The sequence below is a fragment of the Ranitomeya variabilis genome, chromosome 8 (assembly GCF_051348905.1).
Source record: "Ranitomeya variabilis isolate aRanVar5 chromosome 8, aRanVar5.hap1, whole genome shotgun sequence".
NCBI classification, from domain to species: domain Eukaryota; kingdom Metazoa; phylum Chordata; class Amphibia; order Anura; family Dendrobatidae; genus Ranitomeya; species Ranitomeya variabilis.
This window is the reverse complement of record NC_135239.1, coordinates 62404761-62420595: the sequence shown is the minus strand read 5'-3', so window position 1 is coordinate 62420595 and position 15835 is coordinate 62404761. Positions and strand designations below refer to the sequence as shown.

Sequence of the window (15835 nt, the reverse complement as noted above, 5' to 3'; positions counted from 1 at the left end):
ATGTGCAGTATTTAAAATAGGGGGCACTGAAGGATCAGTGACCTGCAGTTAAGCCCATAAGGATGACTATGAGAACATGAAATAAAGCCCCATCAGCCCCCCCACCCACACAGGCCGAACCGAAGCACGAGAATTAACTGAAAACTACAAATAAAGATTAAACAACCACAAAACGGATTTCATCAACCAAGGTATCATCTTAATCAGTATAACGGCGCCGACCTGATAGTGTCTGTAGTTTACTTAGTAAAATCTTGATGACGGGTTCCCTTTAATGTATTTTTTTTACTGTAAAATGTATATATATTTTTTAATGACCTTGTTGTCAGTGCCAGTTATGAATTGTGTTCAGCCATGCCAGATAGTTATGAAGAAGATTATAAAATGTAAAGGGTTTAGAGCATCTTGATCTTGCGTCCTAAAAGTAGTCGCAAACTGAAAACAGAATATCTTCAACCTACTTAAAGAGGTCCGGTCAAAACCGTTAAGTCTGCAGTCACTCTGTGTGACTGCAGGCGTATGAACCCCCCAGTGTGTGGATTTCCCGGTTTAAGACCGAGGAACGAAGGGTATTTGAGTTATGCCTATAGTCCTTACTATTTATTTTATTTTTACCCATGAACAGCACATTGTGCACCTCCAGTAGTCTACATTATTGCTTAGGATCTAGTGCAACAGAATTTCAGGGTCATTGTTCTTCATCGCTGGAAAGGTTCGCTACACTTGAAAAAGGTTCGCTACAATGAACCGAAACATCGCCATCATGGGCTAAATAAAATAGCTCCTTATTCCCAGACAGTGGTGTGCTGCTTCCTTTTTTGGGCTACTACTGGACTGAAAGGCAACTACAAGGACTACATAATTTATACCATTTGCAAAGTTTAGGTTTGTGAGTATGTGATTGAAGGACAGTAGATGTAGTGGAGCGGCACATGTCCTACACCCATCCTTACTGGGCAGGGGTACCGATCAGCTGCTCAGACCCTCACAGATAATTGTGGCATTTAATACATTAACTTCAATCAGAATGTGCACGCTGAGGTGACGGACCCCAAGTGAGGAGGAAAATCCGCCTCTGATTAATCCATTAAGTTGGACAAGTTGGAGGTGATCTGTAAGTTTGTAGCTGGTAATAAATAAGGACCATAGCTTACATGCCACAATGTATCAACTGGTAATATGGCCACCATTATAGCTCTTATACTGGAAGTCACTCAGCTCTTTTAGACACCTGAATGGATAATCTTTGTCAGGATCCTTGTGGAGAGCAGAAGATGTATTTCCACATGGCTACGCAGAGGCAATGACCCTTCAGTGTTGTAGAAACTGCTGAGTAGAATATGAAGCATTTACACCAGAGAACATCACAAGGAATTTTAACCACAAGGGACTTTTAATTATAATTCCAGATGAAATAATTAATGCGCCATTTTATGTCTGTTTACTGTTAATTAAAGCCCAGGAAAAGTAAGATGTGACCTCCGAGGCCGTCACCAGACAGGCGCCTTTATGTAGCCATCTATAAAGGCAGGGTCCTCTCCTCGCTTGCCGGTCTGTCACTGTTGGCGTATTTACTGTGCTTTATTAAAATAGAAGTATATGAGCCCTCCACACATATAAAGGACCACGGAATATGTGGTCATTGTAATTTCTCCCCCTCGCCTTATCCTATAGATGGCCTGATGTAGAGAGATCACTTTAGTGACAGTCCCATCATAAGCCTGGATAATCTTAGTAATAACCGCTTCCCTATGATAACCAGGAACCAGATCTCCGTATTTAAGGAAACCAAATCAAGTGCTTTCCATTATTTATTAATCTCATGTGTAGCCTCTGTTTATTTCCTGCATATGGTTCCTGATGGGAAGTGATCTCACGTCTTTGCATCGGGCTGAGCTCGGTAAATGTCATTTCCAGCCTTCCTGTCTAGCAGAATAACTGTTTTGTCAACATTTAACTTGTCATTTCACTTCCTTTTTTGTTTCTATTTGATCCAACATAATTAACCAGAGCAATTCTATTTATCTGCTTAAAACAACAAACACATAATTGCAAGTTGGGAGTACTTTATAGATCCAGACTATATGTCTACCGGCCCGCCACATGTGGTTACATTATACACACGCCACTCTGTGCTGCTTGTATTATCCAATACTGCTGCTGTCATAAAATCGGTGACTCGTACATGAACAGTGGCATCCAGGTCCAAGTTATTAAATATTGGAAGTTAAATTAAACATGGAAAACAATAGGAAGTCTACGGTGATATTACGTTATAGGAGAAAATTTGTATATAATGTGTGTAATAAAAATATATCATGTATATTATTATTACACACATTATATGCAAACTTTCTCAGATCACATAATATCACCGTAGACTTCCTATGTCTAATTCTAGTGTTTTCCATGTTTAATTCTGTTTTTATGCACACACTGTTTATGTATGCATGTATATGTAGTTATAATGTGTATATGTAGTTATGTGTGTGTGTGTGTGTATGTATATTTAGTTTTAATGTATGTATGTATGCCTGTATGTATATGTAGTTATAATGTGTGTATGTATATGTAGTTATAATGTGTGTATGTATATGTAGTTACAATGTGTGTATGTATATGTAGTTATAATGTTTGTATGTATATGTAGTTATAATGTTTGTATGTATATGTAGTTATAATGTGTGTATATGTATATGTAGTTATAATGTGTGTATGTATATGTAGTTACAATGTGTGTATGTATATGTAGTTATAATGTTTGTATGTATATGTAGTTATAATGTTTGTATGTATATGTAGTTATAATGTGTGTATGTATATGTAGTTATAATGTGTGTATGTATATGTAGCTATACTGTGTATGTATATGTAGTTATAATGTGTGTATGTATATGTAGTTATAATGTGTGTATGTATATGTAGTTACAATGTGTGTATGTATATGTAGTTATAATGTGTGTATGTATATGTAGTTATAATGTTTGTATGTATATGTAGTTATAATGTGTGTATGTATATGTAGTTACAATGTGTGTATGTATATGTAGTTATAATGTTTGTATGTATATGTAGTTATAATGTTTGTATGTATATGTAGTTATAATGTGTGTATGTATATGTAGTTATAATGTGTGTATGTATATGTAGTTACAATGTGTGTATGTATATGTAGTTATAATGTTTGTATGTATATGTAGTTATGTTTGTATGTATATGTAGTTATAATGTGTGTATGTATATGTAGTTATAATGTGTGTATGTATATGTAGCTATACTGTGTATGTATATGTAGTTACAATGTGTGTATGTATATGTAGTTATAATGTGTGTATGTATATGTAGTTATAATGTGTGTATGTATATGTAGTTACAATGTGTATGTATATGTAGTTATAATGTTTGTATGTATATGTAGTTATAATGTTTGTATGTATATGTAGTTATAATGTGTGTATGTATATGTAGTTATAATGTGTGTATGTATATGTAGCTATACTGTGTATGTATATGTAGTTACAATGTGTGTATGTATATGTAGTTATAATGTGTGTATGTATATGTAGTTATAATGTGTGTATGTATATGTAGTTACAATGTGTATGTATATGTAGTTATAATGTGTGTATGTATATGTAGTTATAATGTGTGTATGTATATGTAGTTACAATGTGTATGTATATGTAGTTATAATGTTTGTATGTATATGTAGTTATAATGTTTGTATGTATATGTAGTTATAATGTGTGTATGTATATGTAGTTATAATGTGTGTATGTATATGTAGCTATACTGTGTATGTATATGTAGTTACAATGTGTGTATGTATATGTAGTTATAATGTGTGTATGTATATGTAGTTACAATGTGTGTATGTATATGTAGTTATAATGTGTGTATGTATATGTAGTTATAATGTTTGTATGTATATGTAGTTATAATGTGTGTATGTATATGTAGTTATAATGTTTGTATGTATATGTAGCTACAATGTGTGTATGTATATGTAGTTACAATGTGTGTATGTATATGTAGTTATAATTTGTGTATGTATATGTAGTTACAATGTTTGTATGTATATGTAGCTATAATGTGTGTATGTAAATATAAAAAAAATCTTTGTTCAGGAAATGTTCTGTAGTAGGGATCTGCCACGTCTAAGACTCTAATATGCTGGGAGTTGTAGTTTCATTATAGCTAAATCTCCGCAGTTGGCTTCTTCATGCAATGGCATAATGTAGGTTGCCAGTGTCTTGGGTAATGCAGGAATTTCATTGTCTAAGGCTATGTGCACACGCTGTGGATTTTGCTGCAGATCCGCAGCGGTTTTGATGCTGCGGATTCGCAGCAGTTTTCCATGAGTTTACAGTACCATGTAAACCTATTGAAAACAAAATCCGCAGTGCACATGCTGTGGAAAAAAACGCGCGGAAACGCTTCATTGTTTATTCCACAGCATGTCAATTCTTTGTGCGGATTCCGCAGCTGTCTACACCTGCTCCTCAATAGGAATCCGCAGGTGTAAAACCGCAGGTGGAATCCGCACAAAAACCGCGGTAAATCCGTGGTAATTCCGCAGGTAATCCGCAGTGCGGTTTACCAGCGGATTTACAAAAACAGGTGCAGAAAAATCCGCAGAGATCCATCCTACGTGTGCACATACCCTTAACCTTTAATAATGCCCTTGAGTTCTCCCTTAAAATAAATAATGTCCCTGGAGTCCCCTTAAAAAAAAATAGTATAAAAGTAAAATCACTCCCAGCAAAAAAAAACAACAAACTTTTCTTTTGAAATTTTGCATAACCCTAAACATTTTGCACCCAGGACAACTGCCCCTGTGTCCCACCCACACTACTCAGGTAGGCCCATGTAATCTGTAGAAAGTAGATCTACATGTACGATGCAGTTCTTCCTACATGAAGTCAAAGGGGAAACCTTGCAACCACATTTACACACCTAGAGCAATAATCAGTATTTACGTGGATTATATAAGCATTTGGAGCTGAATTACAGAAATCCTATTTTTGTAATGTGGCGCTTTATAGAGGGCCTAATGGCAGCAGTCGCTCAAGCTTCTTACTGTAGAGTGGCCCCATTCGCCTGTCAACACAACTCCGCTATATGTATGAAGCCCTGTTCTCATTAACGTTGTATGTCTTGGTTTTTTTTTTAATTTTTGTTTTTGTTAAGGCCACAAAAACACAGCATAATGAGAAAATTTTTTTTACAATTTTCCACAATGATATGCATTCCTCCCAACAGATTGAAATGAATGTATGAGAGCGGGAATTCAGATCAACAGTTGTAGAGAAGGAGACTGTTTAAGATCTAGCTTCATTTTCCTAACAAGTCTCCTTGCTATTCTAGTGAGTGCATTTTGATAACTGCTGTGTCTAATTTGTACCAATTACTGTCAGTCCTCACTAAGTCTGTTCATTCCGCGCTGGTTCAGGGAAAAAAGAAGGAATGCCCGACTCCTGCACATAATTGTATTCACATCATATTTCATACTGATTACGTATTGATGACATTGATTCATTTACTCTTTACAGCTTCACTTGCATGGGTAGTAAATCTTATTGACCACATATGAATTTTAATTTCAAATTGGTGATAGATTTTTCCATCAGCCCTGATAGCGTGTTTGACTTTTTCATCATTAACCCAGGCAATCACGCTGCACTGAGTTATTGCAGTGAAACAAAAAATGCATACTTCAGTTGCTGCTACTATATGGATTTGCAATAGAAACTTCATTAATGTGCTGAAAATTAAAGGGAAAATAAAAGCTTTTATTCTCTCCTCGGCGTAGGCAAATAAAATAATAACTTTGGATTTTGTAAATTATTTGGTGTACAGGGACCAGTATTTGAATGCATGCGCTATGTATCATTTATGGAACTGTTAACCCAATATCTTAGCGGCATTTCCCAAAAGCAATTACCTTCGTATTGGATTACATTTAAACACAACTTAATGGATTTATTACTCATTTTATATGTGCACGTAATAACGTATCCAGGAAATAGATATGCAGGAAAGGGATTTTGTCTCTATATACAGTATTTTCATTAATGTATATAATGACAAAAGAGGTAATATTTGTATTCTATTACTTTTTAGGCACTTATGCTATGAATTAGTGTTTTGGTCCGTTTTTTTTTTCTCTTCCTTTAAAGGATGTTATAAAATACTCGCAAAAAAATGGCTGTCGCTGTATCTCATTCTTTATGTATTATAGTAATCTGAAATCAATAAAATATTTAGTTTTAAAGGGTTATTCCCATCCTCCTAGATGAGTGGTGTTGGATATTATTTTTTGCAATTTGCGGTGTATTTTAGATATTAACACTTTTTGTTTACAGTTTGTTGCCTAGGAGACAGACCACCATTGTTGTCTAGCTTGTAAGCGCTGGACAGGATTAGGAGCTGACAGTGTGCTTCAGCGATCCCAGCCAGCTTCTATGCAGTACTTACAAGCTCAATAGAAAAGCACTCGTAAGCACTGTGCATGTTCGGGCAACAGTGGTGGTCGGTCACCTAGGTAATGGGGAAAAAAAGTGTTAATATCTCAAGAGCAGCTAAGAAGTTTTTTAGGCATTAAAATGAAAAAGTTCTTGTTTTCTCAAGCTCTATTCAACAATACCCATCTAAAAAGATGGGAATAACTCCTAAATGTTGCTTGTATTAGTGTTTTGCGAGGCCCAGTACAGTTTCCTACGATTGAAAGTTTAGATTTCTTTCTACCAACTTCTATTTTTGCTTTAACACAATATTTGACTCTGGCCTAAAGTGTCCACATAACTATTACATTCTTCATAATGTGGTTGGACTGTTAAACTTCACATAATGACTATTTAACCATATGAAGTAGAAAGAGTGTGTACATGCTGATAGGCACAAATGCTTTGATTGCATATTGCAATTATGAGTTTAATAGCCTATAAAGGAGATCAAAGCTATTTCTTCTTATTCGATGGAAGTTTGGAAATATATTTCTTTTTTTTTTAACAAGCTGCAGCTGATATGAAATTATAAGTGGATGAAGTATTTTGTAAAACTACAAAAACTCCATGGGCCTGATTTTTTTTTTTTTTTGGCCAACTGCACCATTAAATACTTGAAAGCCAGACTAATGGTCTATTTACATGGACCGACAGCCTGTTGGATACAAACGCCGATCGGTAAACTTACCAAACTGCTTTTTTGCCCAGGCAGATCTGTAGTGGATCTCACAATTCACATAGGCTGCTATTATTCTCGGCAGTGTGAGTCAGGATGATGCACCACTCAGAACGAAGAACTTTAATTCTGTACAAAAGATAATTTCACCCGATGAACAAGCTTTTTGTTTCTTCTTAGGGTAATTGGTTGCCTGTTTACATGGTAAGGTTAATCGTGAAACAAGCATTTTTAACAATTCTTGTTTAGCTTGCAATGTAATGGAAGAATGAGTTGGTAATATAACTCTAGACGAGGATCGCATCGCAATGCTCGGACTGGCTGGCAGCTCTCTTCTGACCCAAGTGTCAAAGCTGCTTAGAAATGCATGCGGTCATGCTTTGATCGGGAGAGCCAACTGCCACTCCGAGCACTGCGATGCGATCCTCATCCTGAGTTATACTGCCATCTGACTTTTACATAAACGCCCCATAAAACATGCTACCAACTAGATTGTAGGCTGAACCGTAACATGTAACTAAACCCACTTACCAACTTTGGTCCTATTACCTTACAACTTTTTGTTACTTGATGCCATAATAACAAATAAAAGTATGTATCGCTTCTAGGTGGTCTGCTCAGGCTTTGTTCTGTCTTACAACATAATGGTCTAAAAGAGATAGATATTTTATAGATGGATAGGTGTCTGACTGATAGACATGGCTGGTAAGTCGGAAAGCCAAACCACCAACTCCTCAATTTCCCTGACTTCCAACTCCACAGCCCTGGTTATTACTGAGCATGTACATAAAGTACAGCACAGATTCATCTCAACTCCGACCCCACAGCCCTGGTCACTACTGAGCATGTACATAAAGTACAGCACAGATTCATCTCCACTAAAAGCAGAGATCCTTAGATCAGGACTAGAACAGACATTTTTAGGATACTTCATAACTTTCCCAAATTCTTCTGAAAATAAATTTCAGCACATACTGCATTGATCTACTATACCCAATTTATTATATATTTTAGGAGTCTGAGTCAGTCCATTTAATAACAACTTCAACAAAATAGACACACTCACGACTCCACAGCCCTGCTGATAGGACCCCCACAAATCGGCACAATAACACACTTTTATCCCCATTGAAGTGGATCAGCAGTACTCATGCTTCATCACTGCTCCATTAATTTCCTGTGGGACTGCTGAGTGATGCCTTCTACTTTTTCTGGTTGTCCGGCGGCCTCTATAAAGAATAAATCGAGCAGCAGTCGAGCATGCACTCTGCCTCTCCATTTTTAACTGGGAGTAAAAGTGTTGTATTTGCTCATTGTTGGGGCTCCCAATGGACTGACCGTCACTGATCTAAAGGTTATTACCTATCCTTTGGATAGATAATGTCTTTTTACCGGTCAGCCTCTTTAAATTTTGCACTTTCTTGCCTAGAAATTACCCTATTAATACAGCTATCCTAGAGGCTCGCACCACAGCGTACACCGCTCGCAACCTTTCATCGGTCTTTATTTAACTAAAGCCTTATCTAAATAGTTCAGCTTTCACTCTGGTTTATAAGGCATTAGGGCTGAATCTGGACATGTGTGATATAATATTTTATTGTGACTAGCTAAATGTGTGAATTATTGAGCGGTTTTTTTTATGTACGTCATTACAATTATGTGATCCTTTGCTTTTCTCTTGGAAAAAGAAAAGGTTAAGACCACCACTATGCCAAGCAGTTGGCAAAAAATCTTCATGTTCCCAAGCAATTGGGAACATGTAGATATTTTGCTAACTAGAGTGATCAAATGTTTATGCATCAAGCCAATTTGCACTGATCAGCAGATGACTTTAGGTTGACAATTAAGATTTCCAAATCTCACAAATTTCGTTTAAGGCAGATTTGCTTGGTCAGCAGATTCAATTTGTTCCAAATTGAAAGTTCCTTTATTGCCATTTATTATGCTCTGAGGACACTGTATACCACAAACGGCTTGAAAGAGGTTAAAAAATAATGAAGGCAAAAAAAGCATTATACTCACCTGCTAGACCATCAACTGACTTCCCTCTGTTCCATCGTCCCTAGCTGTTGTAGCAGTGATTCAGCTCCATATTTTCGACCAACTTTTTGGTGCTGAAGCCCAACCTTCTCATGACCTTGTTGATCTCTGTGTTGGAAAAATCTGTGTGGGCCTCAGGACTAGGATAGCTGTGGCAAAAGGAATCAGGTCAAGGCCTAATAGATGGTGTGTTGTTTTTTTTTTATTTAATTTTATTTTCTTCCTGTCTCTCAACAAATTCTCCAGATTGATGGCAGGCTGGTCTTTTCTTATGGATTCTTGTAAATTTAAACTTCTGGGACCTGAATTGTTGGAGAAATTTGTAACATCTCTAGTGGCCATATGCACAAAAATGCTTGATGCTTGGTGCTTGATTCTAGTTATACTAGTTTAGTTCCTTACATGTTCAATGAACGATCTTTCTGAAAAATGTATATATCATTTATTTTGTTGATTTATGTAACAGAAATCCTCAACAATTTACAGACCTAATCACTTTCCCCATTGGGGTTCACAATCTAAAGTCCCTTTCAGTATGTCTTGAGAGCTTGGCTTTAATCTCCTTTTAGATGTTGTCTTTGGTGGGATTTGAACTTGGGACTTCCTTGCGTCACCATTTTTCCTGCCACGCTTCATTCTCAAAAAAGATTTTATGTAGACTAATGGCTATTGAACAACAATTTAGGTGACTTCTTTCCTGATAATGTCATCAGTTGACCAATATGGTTGGTTGTAGTATTTTACGTTACAAACAATTTTTGGTTAAAACCCTCAGGTTTGATCTTCTACACTAACGTGGTCAATGTTCTTGATTACCTGAATATTAATCTGACAACCAAGTAAGCTATCCGTCTAAGTCTTAATTTTTGAGGATTGTCAGTTCTTAAAACGTGTCCTCTGTTTTTCTAAAACTTCTACTGAATGTCAAATTCTCAACACTCATTTCTATCTGAAGAACCAACTTTATTATATACCACAAATTAAAATTAAAAACCCAATCGCCTATATAAAAGGTCATACAAATACCGGCTTACAGTTTTATTAATATACAGCTTAATGTCAAAACTTAGAATTACTAATACTACTTGTAATTTAATATAATTGAAAATGGGAAAAAAAGAGAAAAAGGCAGAAGATTTTTAGGGCTGTCAGTCTACATTCAAAAGAAAAAGTCATTGTGAGAATCCGTTTGGTTTACTTTGAAGCTTCTATGCAGGACTTGGAGTTTCTAATTTGGTTTTCATTTTGTAATTACAGGTCTAGCCGCGGTTGAACGTAGATGTGCCCCTCAGTATTTACTTACTTGTTAATTAAGTTCTTTGTTACGTTATGTTTGGCAAGGGGGTGGGAGAGCATGGCAAGGCAAGCAAACTCACCTGTACAATCAATCAGCATATAGAGTATTATGTTATCTATTCTAGGTTGCGTTTAAACCAAGGTCTGCGCCATTCACTTTATTGGTTATTAAAAAAAATCTTCTAGTTTACATATCACTCAACAATTCCCTCGTTGTTATATAATTGGAGTTGTCTGTGTCCGTAGTAGAGGACATTTGATGCTCATTTATTAAATATGCTCACAGGCTGCTCTCTAATCTCTTTGTTCTGGACAGCCAAATTACCTTTCTCACACTGAGCTTCAACTCATGGGAATTGAACCTCCACTCCCGCACCATTTTAATTAGCTTGAAAGTATGGTGCTCCTGAAGGAGGAGGTGGGGACCTTGAACTTACTCCGAGACCTCAAGTTCTCACTAACTCTGTGCACTCCTAGGTTCAGAAGAGTATTTTAAAACAAATCTGACATTGTGTTGCTTAGAAATTTTATATATTTCTTTTGTAAGTTTTAGAACATTTTGTAGGGCTAAAACACATGGGAAAACTCATTAAATTAATCTTTCACACTCCCTAAAAGTATTTATTTTAAGGATTTTTTTCCTGTTTACTGAGAGTTGACTAGATTCTAATTGCCTATTTCATTGCCTCTGATTTCTATGCCCTTTTATTAAAGAAGCACTCCTCCCATCTTCTTAATATATTGCAGTCCTATTATATGGATCTGTGTACTTACAATTGCTCATTTAATCCTTCTACCCAGCTAATTCTTCTCTTTTCCATTAGGTCTACCATATCACATGATTAAAAACTGACTAGCGGAATCTTTCTAATCTCTATGTAGAAACAGGAGGACCATTTTCCCTGTACGAGTCATAAGTTGCTGCAAAAGTCCCTGGCAGGGAAGAGTGGAGCAGCGGGGTCAGGAGTTGGAGGGAAATGATTCATTCAGGGAAAAGAGACTTCCTGTTTTTACATACCGCAGAGAAAAGAAGAATTAGCTGGGTAGAAAGGCAAAATGTGCAATTGTAAGTACACCATATAATATGATTGCAATATAAAAAACTTTGATGGGGGTGCTTCTATAATGAAACTTGGGAAATCATTCCTCTATTATAGTGATATGTACAGACAAGTAAACTTTGGACTAAAGGTACCTTCACACTGAACAACTTAACAACGATAACGATAGCGATCCGTGAAGTTGCAGCGTCCTGGCTAGCGATATCGTTGTGTTTGACACGCAGCAGCAATCAGGATCCTGCTGTGACATTGTTGGTCAGAGCTAGAAGGCCAGCACCTTATTTCGTCGCTGGATCACCCGCTGACATCGTTGAATCGGCGTGTGTGACGTGGATTCAGCGATGTCTTCACTGGTAACCAGGGTAAACATCGGATTACTAAGCGCAGGGCCGCGCTTAGTAACCCGATGTTTACCCTGGTTACCAGTGTAAATGTAAAAAAAAACAAACACTACATACTTACATTGCCGTGTCTGTCGAGTCCCCCGGCGTCCGCTTCCCTGCACTGTGTAAGCGCCAGACGTAAAGTGAAAGCAGAGCACAGCGGTGACGTCACCGCTGTGCTCTGCTTTATGGCCGGCCAGCGCTGACACAGTGCAGGGAAGCGGACGCCGGGGGACTCGACACACACTGGAATGTAAGTATGTAGTGTTTGGGTTTTTTTACATTTACACTGGTAACCAGGGTAAACATCGGGTTACTAAGCGCGGCCCTGCGCTTAGTAACCCGATGTTTACCCTGGTTACCCGGGGACTTCGGCATCGTTGGTCGCTGGAGAGCCGTCTGTGTGACAGCTCTCCAGCGCCCACAGAACGACGAAACAGCGACGCTGCAGCGATCGGCATCGTTGTCTATATCGCTGCAGCGTCGCTTAATCTGACGGTACCTTAAGGCTATATGCACACAAAGCTACTGGCATATGTCTGTGAATAAAAATGTCCAAAAAACTTTGAGAATAAACCGCAAACTTTTCCTGCAATCCAATGTGCTTCAATTGACCCCTTCAGGAGAACCACAAAAACACATTATTTTTAGCATTTTTTTTAGCTCTTCTAATGGTGAGTTTTAGTGGGAATCAGCCTGAAAAAGGGTATGTGCACATGACCTTAAGGAGGACCTCTCATCTTTTCAAGAGTGTTTTTAAGTAAATACTTGTATCTCCCATTAAGAATAGAATTTGGAAAAATCTTTTCTTGCCAATTTTAATATCTTTTAGAAATGCATGAATAGATTGACAGGTCTTCTTTTACACTTTGATATCCTGCTTCTAATAAAACCTGCATTAGGCTACGTTCACATTTGCGGCCAGCGCCGCAGCGTCGGGCGCCGCAGCGGCGCCGCATGCGTCATGCGCCCCTATATTTAACATGGGGGCGCATGGACATGCGGCGCACTTGCGTTTTGCGCCGCATGCGTCGCTGCGGCGCCCGCGTCGGGGCGCAGAGGACGCAGCAAGTTGCATTTTTGCTGCGTCCAAATTCAATGAAAAAAACGACGCATGCGGCGCAAAACGCAGCGTTGTGCATGCGTTTTGCTGCGTTTTTGTTTGCGTTGTGCGCTGCGGCGCCGACGCTGCGGCGCACAACGCAAATGTGAACGTAGCCTTACTGTTGACCTCACATGAACAAAAGTCATAATTGGCATCAATCATGCAAACAGCTGAGGCGCATTCAACCATTTAAATCTAATTTCCATTTGATCAATTTCCAACTGTTTTCTTTTTTTTCGGGACAACTGCTGAAAAGCAGCTTTTTATTTTTAGATAACTGGAATCCCATGGATCACGGTGCAAAATTTGAACCTGGGCCCCCATCTCTGTTGGGCTTTTGTAGCGTCCTAGACCCTATAAAGACATGCATGTAATAGTTTCCCCTGTCCTTGCCCCATCCTGTAATAATCTTTCATTCTAAGCCCCTTCCTGTTATAATATCCCCTCTCCTGGGCCTCTTCCTAATAAATCTCTCATCCTAAACCCTTTCCTGTTATATCCCATGTTCCGGGCCTCTTCCTGGTATAATGTCACTTTTCATGGGTCCCTTGATTTTTATACTGACGCCCAATCTGATCTAATGACCCCGCATCCTGGGCCTCTTCCCTGTATAATGACCCGTATCCTGGGCTCCTTTTTGGTATAATGTCCATTCTCTTTTGCAAAGCATAAAAAAATAAACTGTTCTTACCTTTCTCCACTTGCATGATGTGCGGCGGCGTATTCTTCTGTAGCATGTAGCTGACTTTAGTGTTCCGTCTTGGGCAGCGCATGACGTCACTGATATGCACCGCTAATGACCGGCACGTTGACTTTAGCTGCCGGTCACTGATTGGCTGGTAGCGCGTATTGCAGCGCAGGAAGGCATAGGGGCCCTGCGCTGCAATACACTTCAGCTGGACATGTGTCCTCGGACGGACACATCCAACTGAATTGGGCTTTGGCCGGCGCCCTTCCCTTACAGGCTCTTTTATGGTCGCACCCTCTGCGACCGATCATTAAACCATTGTAATAACTGTATTACTGATCAAAGTTGTCTGTTTTGACCTCATATGAGCCTAGAATTACCATTTTTTATGAGAAAGTGTTTTTTTCTCATACATGGGGGAGGGGAAGCATGCTCTTTTATTCAGATATTCTCGTGTGCAACACTGTACTGCTTCACTTGTAGTATTTTTGTTTTCATTATATGGACCTGAAGGTCTCAATATGCCACCAAATAAGATCAGAACTGTTGGCTTAGCCATGTGCATTGACCTTTAGTGTAGTGTAGTGGGATATGAAAGGTAGTGTTTGTCAGTTACATTGTCATTATTTCTTTTTTACTGTCTACAAACCAGACTAATGTTTCTCTGTTTCTCATTTTAGGTTTGTTAAAAGGTCAGAATAAAACAGAATGCGTGCCTTCATCTCAAGTTCTGTTCATCGCAGATGGATCCCATATGTCTCAAGTAGACAAGTCACCTTTGTAGCTAGCATCAGTGCCAGCTTCATGCCATTGCACCTTTTTTTCTCTTCTTGGTTGCCCTCCCCACATTTATTGGTGTATGAAAAGGACTGAAGACACATATATTATGGACTCCATGAACCTGGGCAAATTGGGAGACTTTTGAAAAAAAAAAATAATAATAATTTGAGCTGTTCACCGGAGGACTTCTTGACGAGGGTGAAAATGACTTATGAAACAAATGACAAGATGTATTCAGAAACTGCTTACCACCCTCATTACCGATTAGCAGGGCACTGGCCAGAGTTTGCACCCTTTCCCTTGACGACAACTCTACTCACTCTTTTGTCTATTTTACGTGCTGTGAGGAAGAATGTTCCAATCAAAGTGAACATAAGATAAAAGGGAGTTGTAGCTTTTGGGTACTTTATCACAAACACTTTTATTGTATCTCTCTGTAAAATACAATGTACGTATGCATGTATGTGATATTTTATTTTATTTTTTTTTTTATTTTTTACATTTTTGTTTGTCCTATCGTTGCTACTTCCCATTGCAAAAGGGAAGGGGCGGGAAAAAGAATCTGCTATTGTGTAGAAATTTTCACCTACTTGCTGATTGAAGAAAAACTTTTATTTGTGATATTTTCAGAGACTTGCTCTAGTATGGTGTATTTAAGTAATAAAAAATTTAAATGCTATAGTTAAATTGAGTTTTACATTTTATAATGAACATAATCTGACCATATTTTTTTTTTTTTCTCCGGGAAGTTTCCAAGCAGAATATTTGCAGGGATGATAACAATGGGGATAAATGTGCCAATCAATATGGCCAGTGGTAAACACTAAATTCTTTATTTTAAATATACTTTTAAGGAACGTTCACATAGTTTTCAGACGGGGATCTGCTCCAAATTCTACATCAAAATCGCTTGGGGTATGTGCACATGATGTCTTTTAAATGCTGGCGCGTCTGCATAATTTTTCAAGCCGAAGACACTTCTCAATCGCCGGAGGGATTTTTCCTGAAGCATCTTCATGGCATCTTACCAGTCATTTTTGTGGCAACATTTAAAAAAAAAAAAATTCTATATATCCCATAATGGCTTAAAAACCAACTGTAGAATAGTCAAGTCCCTTCCTTTTAAAGGGGTATTTCCATCCCAAAGACCCTTATCCCAATATGTAATAGGTATAATATTAGCAAATGCCTTCAATTAGAAATATAGTATAGTTTTTCTGGTTCGCTATGTTTTTCCTCATGTGCAGTCATTGCAGGACCTTAAGTATCCATGGTTATGACCACTGATATAGAGACCACT

At 38.0% G+C, this 15835-nt stretch overlaps 1 protein-coding gene across 1 annotated transcript in view; it reads left to right on the top strand.

Annotated features, from left to right (window-relative positions):
- Positions 1–15216, top strand: part of LMO4 (LIM domain only 4) — a 41335-nt gene extending 26119 nt beyond the window's left edge. The window contains exon 5 of the mRNA XM_077277519.1: positions 14436–15216. Within this exon, the coding sequence (XP_077133634.1) occupies positions 14436–14444 (9 nt within the window). The 3' untranslated portion in view covers positions 14445–15216. The remainder of the gene's footprint in view (positions 1–14435) is intronic.
- Positions 15217–15835: the final 619 nt, after the last annotated feature.